This window comes from Sorghum bicolor, chromosome 1 (genome assembly GCF_000003195.3).
Source record: "Sorghum bicolor cultivar BTx623 chromosome 1, Sorghum_bicolor_NCBIv3, whole genome shotgun sequence".
NCBI lineage: Eukaryota > Viridiplantae > Streptophyta > Magnoliopsida > Poales > Poaceae > Sorghum > Sorghum bicolor.
In genome coordinates, this window is record NC_012870.2 from 23,609,940 (window position 1) to 23,621,159 (window position 11,220).

The 11,220-nt window shown below is 53.5% G+C and overlaps 1 protein-coding gene across 1 annotated transcript; it reads left to right on the forward strand.

Annotated features, from left to right (window-relative positions):
* LOC110431687 (basic salivary proline-rich protein 1-like) lies at positions 4,938–6,874 on the forward strand. Its single transcript, XM_021451028.1, has 5 exons — positions 4,938–5,317; positions 5,393–5,624; positions 5,814–5,900; positions 5,982–6,102; positions 6,708–6,874. The coding sequence occupies exons 1-5, from the start codon at positions 4,938–4,940 to the stop codon at positions 6,872–6,874; spliced, it is 987 nt and encodes a 328-aa protein (XP_021306703.1).

An 11,220-nucleotide genomic window follows, 5' to 3' on the forward strand; every position in this document is an offset into this window, starting at 1 on the left:
CACCTCCAGCGCGCCGTCCACCATCGATCCGGCCCCCACGTATAGACTCCAAACCGACATGGATCCGCTGCTGTGTTTATATATATATAGTAGAGAAAATATGATTTTATATAGCTATATGAAACCATATATACATATCTGCTGCGTTTATATATAACTATGAAACCATATATATATATATATATATAATAAATGAAAATGCTATGAATAATTTTATGCGCCTAGCACTTTGGAAAATATGATTTTAGTGTTTTGTATATATATATGATTCTAGTGTTTTCTATATATAATAATGAATGCTAGTATATTAAGTATATATATACACTAAAAAATAATGCATGCTAATATATTATTGTAGTATTACTTTTTAGTATATTATTCTAGTATTATTTTTTAGTATATTATTTTAGTATGCATATAGTCTGTAACATATATTTTAATTTCTAATGTTTTGTATATATTATTGTTTGTACTATTATAGTATTATTTTTTAGTATTATTTTTTAATATATTATTCTAGTATATTATTTGGCTTAAAAGACTTTTTAGTATATTATTCTAGTATATTATATATGAATTGTAGTGTTTTGTATATATTATTCTAGTATATTTGAATTGTAGTATATTATTCTAGTATATATATATTATTCTAGTATTACTTTCTAGTATATTATTCTAGTCTATTACTTGGCTTAATATATTCTAGTAGTGTTTACCCACCAAATTTATTCTAGTAGTGTTTTGTATAAATTATTGTTTTGTACTATATTATTCTAGTATTGTTTTTTAGTATATTATTCTAGTGTATTACTTGGCTTAAAAGATTCTAGTATTATTTTTAGAGCACTCCAACACTTTCATTTGTAGTAGTACTAGTAGTAGTATATATGTCTCTAATATATATATTCTAGTAGTGTTTAGCCACCAAATTTATTCTAGTAGGGTTTTGTATATATTATTGTTTGTACTATATTATTCTAGTATTGTTTTTTATTCTAATGTATTACTTGGCTTAAAAGATTCTAGTATTATTTTTAGAGCACTCCAACACTTTCATTTGTAGTAGTACTAGTAGTAGTATATAAGTCTCTAATATATATTCTAGTAGTGTTTACCCACCAAATTTATTGTAGTAGTGTTCTGTATATATTATTGTTTGTACTATTATTCTAGTATTGTTTTTAGTATATTATTGTCGGCGTCTAGACTCGTGGTCAAGACACCAACAAGTATAAGTCTGCGTGACTACCCAAACTTGGATGGTGATGCAAGTGAGACACAGAGGATTTATACTGGTTCGGGCCAAGAATGCCCTACGTCCAGTGCGATTGGGGGTTCTGTATAACCTTGCACCCAAAGGTGCTTGTAGTAGGGGGTACAAGCAGGTTGCGAGAGAGGGCTAAGTCCCAGGTCTCGACTTGGTGGTGGACAGAGTGCAGATTGCTGCTCTGTGAAAGAGTGTTGTGTGCGCGTGTGTGAACCTGATCCTATTTGTGAGCCCCGGCTCCCCTTTTATAGCCTCAAGGGGAGACAGGGATTTACATGGGTAGATTTCCCTCAGTGGAAGAGTTACAACCCTGACCCTGTTGAAGCCTGTCCGTCTTGTCCTTGAGGGATGGTCGCTCCTGTGGAGGTTTACCGAGCCCTGTAGGAGTCATGGGGGTCGGATCGCCGGTGCTGCTGCATATCGCGTCAATAGTGGGAAGAGGCGTCAAATAGTGGTGCTGATTAACCTCCCCCATTCCCTTTCTACTGTGAGGCGGTACGCCACAGTAAAAGAGGTAAGGTCGCACAGTGAAAGAGGTGAGGCTGCAGTGCTCGGGGTGGTTGGAACAGTTGTCGCCTTGCCCTGCCGCAGTATGGGAGTTATCGCGTCTGTCATGTCGTGGGTACGGGCGCCGTGCGGTGGAAGTCTTGCTGCCCAGGTGGAGTGGGGTCCGGCGCCCGAGCCTGGACGGGGTCGGGCGAGACGGAGCTGGCGTCCGAGACCCTGAGGGGTCGGGCGAGACGGAGCTTGCGTCCGAGACCCTGAGGGGTCGGACGAGTCGGAACTTGCGTCCGAGGCCCTGAGGGGTCGGGCGAGTCGGAACTCGCGTCCGAGGCCCTGAGGGGTCGGGCGAGTCGGAACTTGCGTCCGAGGCCCTGAGGGGTCGGGCAAGTCGGAACTCGCGTCCGAGGCCCTGAGGGGTCGGGCGAGTCGGAACTCGCGTCCGAGGCCCCGAGGCGAGTTGAAGGAGCTGGGGCCCGTACCCCGGTGATTGTGGTTAGTATGTTTTTTGCGTTTTTTATTGCTCTGGTTTGGGTATCCCTTATTATGGTACCCAACAGTAGCCCCCGAGCCTCTGAAGTGGTGGGTTCGCCTCTTTAGAGGTTCTTTCCGGGGACTGCTTTGTTAATTGAGAGCTTTTTACTATTCTCTGGAGGGTAAGCGCGAGCGCACCCGCCGGGTGTAGCCCCCGAGCCTTTTGGAGGAATGGTGTTATTCCTTCAAAGGCTTTTACCCCTTGACAGCTATAGTGTTTTAAGGGATAGGTTGCGTGTTCTTTACACGTAGTGCCTGTTCCCATGGTGCGAGGAAGCCCCCGAGCCCTTTCCCAGCAAGGGTCGATCAGGTTCTTTCTCGTCTTGTAATTACGTCCCTCGTTCTTCCTTTCGCTCGGAGGAGGGGTGGGTCGTGCCGTACTACCCTCGATGGGCGAGTGATGACGCTTCCCGGGAGCTGCAGGCGGGTAGATACAAGTGGATGTCCGAGTCCCATTCGATAGGGGTCGGCTAGTGGCCTTATGGGCACATCTCAAAAAGTACCCGAGGGCAGTCACGGTGGATGTCGGAACCGTTCGTTAGGTTCCGAGGGCTCGATGCCTCCCTCGATGGCATCCCACTCGCGTGACACCCGCATGGGTCTCGGATATGACTTGTAAAGATGCGCCGACTCCCTGTGGGGCTCGGACCTTGGCCTCTATTGTGCTCATCTTCAGTCATCCCTCGCTCCGTCATCCTGAGGCGACTGTTCGAACCTGTGTCGCAGGTCAGTCTCGCAACCTCTGGAACGTAGGTGGCCATGGCCTGGGGATTTTGGGCCTTGAAAGGCTTTCTTCAGACTCGTTCTGTAGTGTCGGGGTCGGGCGATACGGAATCTGCGCCCGACGGGAAACCGCCTTGCAACTTTAGCTCGGGGTTTTGATGAGGTCGGGCGAGACGGAATCTCGCGCCCGACGGAGACTTTCCTGCGACGCTTGGTCAGCGGGGGGTCGGGCGCCGTGTCCTCTAGAAGGATCCGTCCTGACATAACTTTTCAGGGCGCTTCTTTTGAGGCGCGGCGCGTGGGGACTCGAAGCGGCCGTGCCGTCTCGCCCCGGCCGGATGGGACGTTTCGCCTGCAAAATTAATGCGCGCGTGCGGCGGGCGCGGGAATCGGAGGGAGTTGGCGCTTCGAATTTTTCACCTGATGGGGAGTGGGCGACGGTTGCTCTCTCTCCTGCTTGGCCTTCCTCGTAGGGGTGTGGTCGTGGCTCGCCCCTTCTATAAAAGCGGCCGTTGGGGGCTTGGTTTCTTTCCTCTCGCTCCTGCGCCACAAAGCCCTTGCCTCCTGTCCTTTCCTCCGCCGCCATCTCCCCCACTTCCGCTGCGCAGACACTCCTCTTCCTCCCAAAGCCATGGCCGGCGTTGAGGCGTGGCCGCCCTGCAACGTGACCAAGTCCGCGATGGAGGCGCGCGTGAGGGCCGGGATTCTCCGTCCTCTCAAGGATGTTGAGTTCCCGGAGTGGATCGTTCCCTCAGCGAACGACAGGGAGCCAAACCCACCACCGGGCTATGTGGTTTGCTTCCTGTCGTTCCTAGACCGGGGGTTCGGGATTCCGGCCGGCCGCTTGATCAGGGCGATCCTCCACTACTACGAGGTGGAGCTACACAACCTGAATCCCAACTCGGTGATGCAGGCCGCCGTCTTCGCCTCGGTTTGTGAGGGATTTCTAGGGGTTCCAGTCAATTGGAATCTCTGGCTTCACCTCTTCAAGGCGGAGATGGCGGCCCGCTACGTGGGGAAGGAGAAGTTCCCCCTGCGAGCCGGCGGCTGCACGCTGCAGCTTCGTCAGCAACGGGCCGGGCTGTATATCTGGAGCTCGATGCCTTCGTCAAACCGGGGGTGGCAGAGCGGGTGGTTCTACCTCCGGAACGACGGCGGTCTGCTACCGAAGTACACCGGGAAGATGGTGACGGAGGTTCCTATGAAGTGGGCGTGGGGTGCTCCGGCCGAGTAGCAGAAGAGGCTCGCCCCGCTTCTTGCGGGGCTTCAGAAGTTGCGAGATGCCGAAGTCACCGCGGCCACGGTGGCAATCGCCTTCCACAAGAGGAGTTTGCTTTCGCTGGCGCAGCGCCGGGTGCCCATGTTCGAGATGACCCGGGGCGTCCCCTGGGCAGGGACGAGGATGTTAGCCGAGCCGATATCGGCTTCGGACATCACCGCCCGGGTGGAGAGGACGACTCACTCGGATATGAAGAATTCCCGGGTGGTTCCGATGCGCCCTGAGAAGGGTTATATTATCTGGTAAGTGTGGATATTCGCGCTTTCTTCTCTTTTTCTTTCTGCGTTTTTCTTGATCCCTGATTGTTTGCAGAGGATGGGAGTCGTCAAGGATTCCCCGCCCCCTGTCCCGGAGGACAAGGAGATCCGGGCCAAGAATCGGGCCCGGAACGAGGAGCAAAAGAAGGCCAAGGAGGACAAGAAGGCCAAGGCAGCGCGGAAAGCGCAGCGGCGGGAGATCTCCGCCAAGAATCATCGTGAAACCGAGAAGGCGAGGGTCGCCCCGCCCCCCTCTCCCGAGACTTCGGTCTCGGAGATAGAGGGCGGGGGCGGCGACGTCGACTGGCTTGACGAGCTGATGGAGGAGGACGACGCAGTCCCTCCTGCCGGGGGGATCGAGGCCCCGGAGGGGTCAATGGCCCGAGGTGGGTCGGAGGCCCCCGAGGGGACCCAGGCGCCGGGGGGCGGACAGTCCGTCCCCCACATCATTGTGGATGACGAGGACAGCGCCCCTCGTGAGGATTCAGCCCCCGTGGGCCCTCAAGAGGGGGAGAAGGCGTCGGGGGCCGAGCCCGAGGAGCCACCTCAGCCGGTAGTGCCGGAGAGTCTGGCCGAGCCGTCCCCATCGTCCGGGGCGGGTACCGGTGCCCTGGTGGGGGCGTCGCAGGCCGAGACCACCATGGTGCCCCCTACGCCGTCGGCAGGCGAGGCGGGGGTCCGACCGACGGCCCCTAGCGCCGCGGGAGACCCCCAAGGAGCTCCGAGCTCTCATAAGAAGTCTGCTCCCCGAGCGAGGTACATATAGGATTTCTGATCCTTCTGTTGATTTTTTGTTTTTCTCTTTCTTCTAACCTAGTGTTATTCCCCCAGCCGTAAGCAAAAGGCGCCTTCGGTGGCGCTGGCCCCCCTGAAGGCTGTGAAGAGGGGGGCTCAGTTGACTCCCGAGTCGGCTAGGCCCGTGTCACCGCCGCCTCCGGGCTACGAGGAGGGAGGGCGCCACCAGGGGCAAGACACGGGGGCGCCGAAGCCCCAAGGACCAGAGGAGACGGCCCTTGCCTCCGGGGCTGTGCCTCCCCCGGAGGATGCTGATCTGGGAGGTGCGGTCCGACCCGCACACACTGAGGAAGGCCGAGCTATCGTGGCGTCCAGCGCGGTGCCCGAGGCCCCCACGGCGGGAAGGGAGGAAGATGCCGGATGGGGCAAGAGCCCCGTAATCTGGCCCAACCTCGGCGATGCCGAGGGGGGAGCCAGATTCATTCTGGATGACCCATCAGAGAATTACCTCTGGCAGGGTCTGGACGCGTGTGTGCGTGCCGGTGTCGAGGCCCTCAACCGAGCTTCTCAGCTCGTGGCCCGTGATATGTACAATCTGGCTCAGGTAAGATTTTTACCCGTGTTGTGAAGTAGTTCTGTCCTTGCCTTGCGATACTAACTCCCTGTGTGACTTCCGATCTTGTAGGCGCTCAAGGCCACCTCCCTGGAGAAGTCAGTATTTCTCCATCGGGAAAGGGATGCTTGGGCGTCCTTTGAGAACGAGAGGGCCGCCAGGGAGGCGGCTGAGGGAGAGCTCGTGAAGGAGTGCGAGATTTCTGCCGAGCTTCGGCAGAAGTGCTCGGCACTGGCCACCGAGGCTCGGGAGGCCCGGGACAAGGTCGCCCCCCTGGAGGAGAGAATTGGGGTCCTTGCCCAGGAATCCGAGGTGCACAAGGCGGCGGCTGAGGGGTACAAGGGTGAGGTTGCTCGGCTTGAAGCTTTGCTCACCGAAAAAGACCTTGCCTTGAACCAAGCTCAGACCGACCTAGCCGGGCCTCTGAGCCAGGTGGCCTGCTGGCATCAGAGCTCGGCGGAGCATGAGAAGCGTGCCGAGGGTAAGACTTGCGCCCTTTACCTTGGACTCCTTTATACTTTTGAGAATTGGAGAGGAAGGTGGTCGAGATGACCTCTACTGCCGAGGCCCTGCAAAAGTCCCTTGACGCCGAGGCTTCAGACCGCTCGGCTCTTGAAGCCGTGGTCACCTCGGCGTGTGAGGGGCTCGGGGTATCGGCGTCGGGGTCGTCGCTGCGGAGTCGGGTCGAAGCCCTTTACTCCCGGGCCGGGGAGAGGATGAGGGAGGCGCTCCACACCGGGGTGAAGAAAGCCCTGGCGGTGGTGAGCTCTCACTATGCCGGCATTGACTTGCTGGCAGTCTGTGAGGGCTACGTTCTCCCGGATGACGAGACTGAGGCCCAGGAGGAGGTGCAGAGGCTTGAGGACGCCGCGACTGTCCCTGGAGACGCCTTGGCCGCCTTCTTCGATGATGAGGTGGAGCTTCCTCCCCTCAGGGCTCAAGGACCTGGGCAGACAGGGCAGTAGGACTCTTAGTTTTCTTTTTTCTTTTTGTGGGTGTTGAGGCCAGTAGGCCTTGTATTATACAATGTTAATGTTGAATGTAGATATTTGTGTAATTGCTCTTTTTAAGCTTTTTTCCTAAATGTCTTGTTTTCTTTTTCCTCAGGCCGATCCGACCTCGGTAGCGCGAGGTCGGGTAAGCTACTTGCGATAGCCAGAGACCCCGAGCCTAAGTCCTTTTCCTTTTTCCCTTAGTAGTTTTTAGAAGTCCGAATCCATCCCCCGAATCTAAGGTGAGTAGGAGCGGTCTTTGCTCGTGAGCGCTGACTTTTCCTAGAGCTCATGCCTTAAGATTTGTGGGGCGAGTTTCCGGTTTCTTAAATCTTTTTAAGAGAAAAGGGGAAGACCTTGGGTCGGAGTTCTTTTAACTTGCACGAAAAAAGGAAAAAGATTTGGAGTTGACACGGGGGGTTCCCCCCCATGTAGCCCCCGAGGGAGGCTTGGACTCTGCTGGGCAGGTCCGAGGCTCCCTGATAAAAAAGGGCCATATAACTTAAACTTTCATTTATTCCTCCAAGGTGATGAACAAACGAAGAAATTTTCACAAAGTTCTAAGGGTAAAACCGACGTAGCTGTTCTATGTTCCACGCGTTTTTGAAGACCTCCCCAGCTTCATTGGCGAGCTTGTAGGTGCCGGGTCGGAGAACTTCGGCGATGACGAAAGGTCCTTCCCAGGGGGGTGTGAACTTGTGACGACCCTTGTTGCTCTGTCTGAGCCTTAGCACCAAGTCGCCGACTTGAAAGGCTCGGCCTCGGATTCGTCGCGCGTGGTATCGGCGTAGGGCCTGCTGGTATTTGGCAGAGTGTAGGAGGGCTACATCCCTTGCTTCATCCAGATGGTCCAGCGCGTCTTCTTGGAACGTTTTGCCGTTATTTTCGTCATAAGATTGTACCCTCGGGGACCTGTACTCTAGATCAGTGGGGAGGACGTCTTCCGACCCATAGACCATGATGAACGGGGTGAAGCCTGTGGCTCGGCTTCGGGAGGTTCTCAGACTCTAGACCACGGCCGGTAGCTCTTTGAGCCACCTTTTTCCAAACTTGTTCAGACGGTTGAAAATCCTGGGCTTCAATCCCTGGAGGATCATCCCATTGGCACGCTCCACTTGACCGTTGGTCTTAGGGTGAGCCACTGCCGCCCAGTCCACACGTATGTGGTGTCTGTCGCAGAATTGAAAGAACTTTCGCCCGGTGAACTGTGTGCCTGTTCAGCACTCCAAATCGGTGGATGATATCTGTGAAGAACAACACCGCCTGTTCAGCCTTGATCCTTGTAATGGGTTGGACTTCGATCCACTTGGAGAACTTGTCGATTGCGAAAAGCAAGTGGGTGAAGCCCCCGGGCGCTTTCTGCAGAGGCCCGACCAGGTCGAGGCCCCAGACAGCGAAAGGCCAGGTGATGAGGATCGTCTGCAAGGCCTGGGCGGGCTGATGTATCTGCAGAGCGTAAAACTGGCATCCCTCATAGGTCCTTACGATCTCTGTGGCGTCGGCCACAGCGGTGGGCCAGTAGAAACCTTGTCGGAAGGCATTTCCTATCAACGTCCGAGGTGCGGCGTGATGGCCACAAGCCCCCGAGTGTATGTCCTGTAGGAGATTGACCCCCTCTTGACGTGGGATGCAACGCATGAGGACGCCCGAGGGGATTCGCTTGTACATCTCCCCATCAAGGAGGACAAAGGTCTTGGCACGGCGAGCCACGCGTCTTGCTTCAGCCTAGTCTAGGGGCAAAGTGCCGTCGACCAGGCGTTGAAGCAAAGGGTAGCGCCAGTCGGGCGAGTCGTCAGATGCAGGTGGCTCTGGCTCGATGTCCATGGCCTCCTGTTCTTGAGCGGCAGCGTCTTTGGGGTCGGAACTCTGTTTGCTTGGGGGTTCGACCGACCCCCCGTCGTCCTTGTAGTCGACGGAAGGCTTGTAGAGGTCGCTGACGAAAACATCCGGGGGGACCGTGGCCCGCTCGGATGCCATCTTGGCGAGCGCGTCGGCGGCCTCATTATACTTCCTTAACACGTGGTTAAGTTCGAAGCCGTCGAACTTTTCTTCCAGGCGTCGGACCGCTTTGCAGTACGCGTCCATCTTGGGGTCATGGCAGCTAGACTCTTTCATGACTTGATCGATGATGAGTCTAGAATCGCCTCGGGCGTCGAGCCGTTTGATCCCGGGCTCGATCGCGATGTGGAGACCGTTAACAAGGGCCTCGTACTCTGCTGCATTGTTTGAAGCGGGGAAATGGAGTCGGATTGCGTATCGCATTCTCACCCCGAGGGGTGAGATGAAGACAAGGCCCGCGCCGGCCCCGGTTTTCATCAAAGACCCGTCGAAGTACATGGTCCAGCACTCGTGCTGGATTTGAGGTGGCGGGAGCTGAGTCCCAGTCCACTCTGCCACAAAGTCTGCCAGGACCTGAGACTTTATGGCTTTCCGAGGCTCATAGGTGATCCCATCGCCCATGAGCTCTATGGCCCATTTAGCAATCCTTCCGTTGGCCTCTCGGTTCTGAATCACTTCTCCCAAAGGGAAAGATGAGACCACTGAGACCGGGTGAGATTCAAAGTAATGGCGGAGCTTGCGTTGGGCCAACACTACTGCGTAGAGTAGTTTTTGGATCTGGGGGTATCGGGTCTTTGTGTCGGAGAGCACTTCACTGATGAAGTACACCGGCCTTTAGACCGGCAGGGCGTGCCCTTCTTCCTTCCTCTCGACCACGATAGCTGCGCTGGCCACCTGATCAGTGGCTGCGACGTAGAGAAGAAGTGGCTCCCCCTCGGCGGGGGGCACCAGGATGGGAGGGTTGGTGAGCAGAGCCTTGAGCTTGTCAAGGGCTTCCTGGGCCTCGGGGGTCCAGAAAAAGTGCTCAGATTTCCTAAGTAACCTATACAGAGGCAGCCCTTTTTCCCCGAGGCGAGAAATGAAACGGCTTAGGGAGGCTAGACATCCCATTACCCTCTGTACTCCCTTTAGGTTACGAATCGGGCCCATATTTGCGATGGCCGAGACCTTTTCTGGGTTGGTCTCGATCCCCCGCTCAGACACAATAAACCCGAGGAGCATGCCTCGGGGGACCCCGAAAACGCACTTTTCGGGGTTGAGTCTGATCCCTTTTGCCCTAAGGCATTGGAATGTTTCTTCCAGGTCGGCAACCAGGCCGCTCGCTTTCCTGGACTTGACGACAATGTCGTCTACGTAAGCCTCTACCGTTTTGCCTATAAGGTTCCCAAAAACCTAGAGCATACATCGTTGATATGTAGCCCCCGCGTTCTTGAGGCCAAAAGGCATGGTTACGTAGCAATACATTCCGAACGGGGTAATGAATGAAGTCGCGAGCTGGTCGGACTCTTTCATCTTGATTTGGTGGTAGCCGGAATAAGCATCAAGAAAAGACAAAATTTCGCATCCCGCGGTAGAGTCAACTATCTGATCGATACGAGGTAATGGAAAGGGATTCTTTGGACATGCTTTATTTAAACTAGTATAGTCTACACACTGTTGACACTTCTTAACGCAACCAACGGATATCGGCGACGGCGCCAGAAGTGCCCTGGTAGGGTAACTCTATTTACTATTGGATAATTCCGCAAGCGCACAGAATGTACCGCTGTAGCACTTCACCAAGGAGTATTCCAAGGTATCGTAATTTATATTTTCCCAAGGGAAAGCGGCTAAGTGTGTTTAACAAAAAGGGGAATGAGATTCCTTGAGTTATCTAGTATCAACTAGTGAATAAGGGTGGTAAATAACGAATAGGAAGGGTAGTGGTGAATCCAAGGTCCTATGCTAAAGGTAAATGGTAGAGTTAGCTAGGTGGGAGGACAACGAGTGAGTAAAGGACTCCTATGTATCTAACTTGACTTCTGTGACTTACTTTAATAGATAATTGTCTTAACTACGCTAGAGCCTTACTAACTGTGTGCGAGGGATAGCCGAGCTGGTAAGACGCTTAGAAGGTTTTTCACCTAACCCCTTACCGAAAGCGACTATTGGGCTTATGGACGCCTTACCTTTTAAGAACTAGCATGTACGTGAGGAGAACCTAATGCCGCCCACGATCTGTCACCTACTAGGGAGTGCGCTCCTACTTTCCGTTCAAGCCAGCGGTAATCAAAGGTAATCTTAAGTATGAGCACCACGCTCACACTTAATCCTACAACGCTAACTAGTTGCAGCTAGCTAGAGCTCCTATACAAGATAGGACGATGATGCACACACAGGAGTGGTTAAAGGTCACTAACTTCACTAAGACAACTATATTACTAAAGTAAATGCACAACAAGACTAAAAGACTTGCACTAAGTAAGAACTCAGTAAAGTAA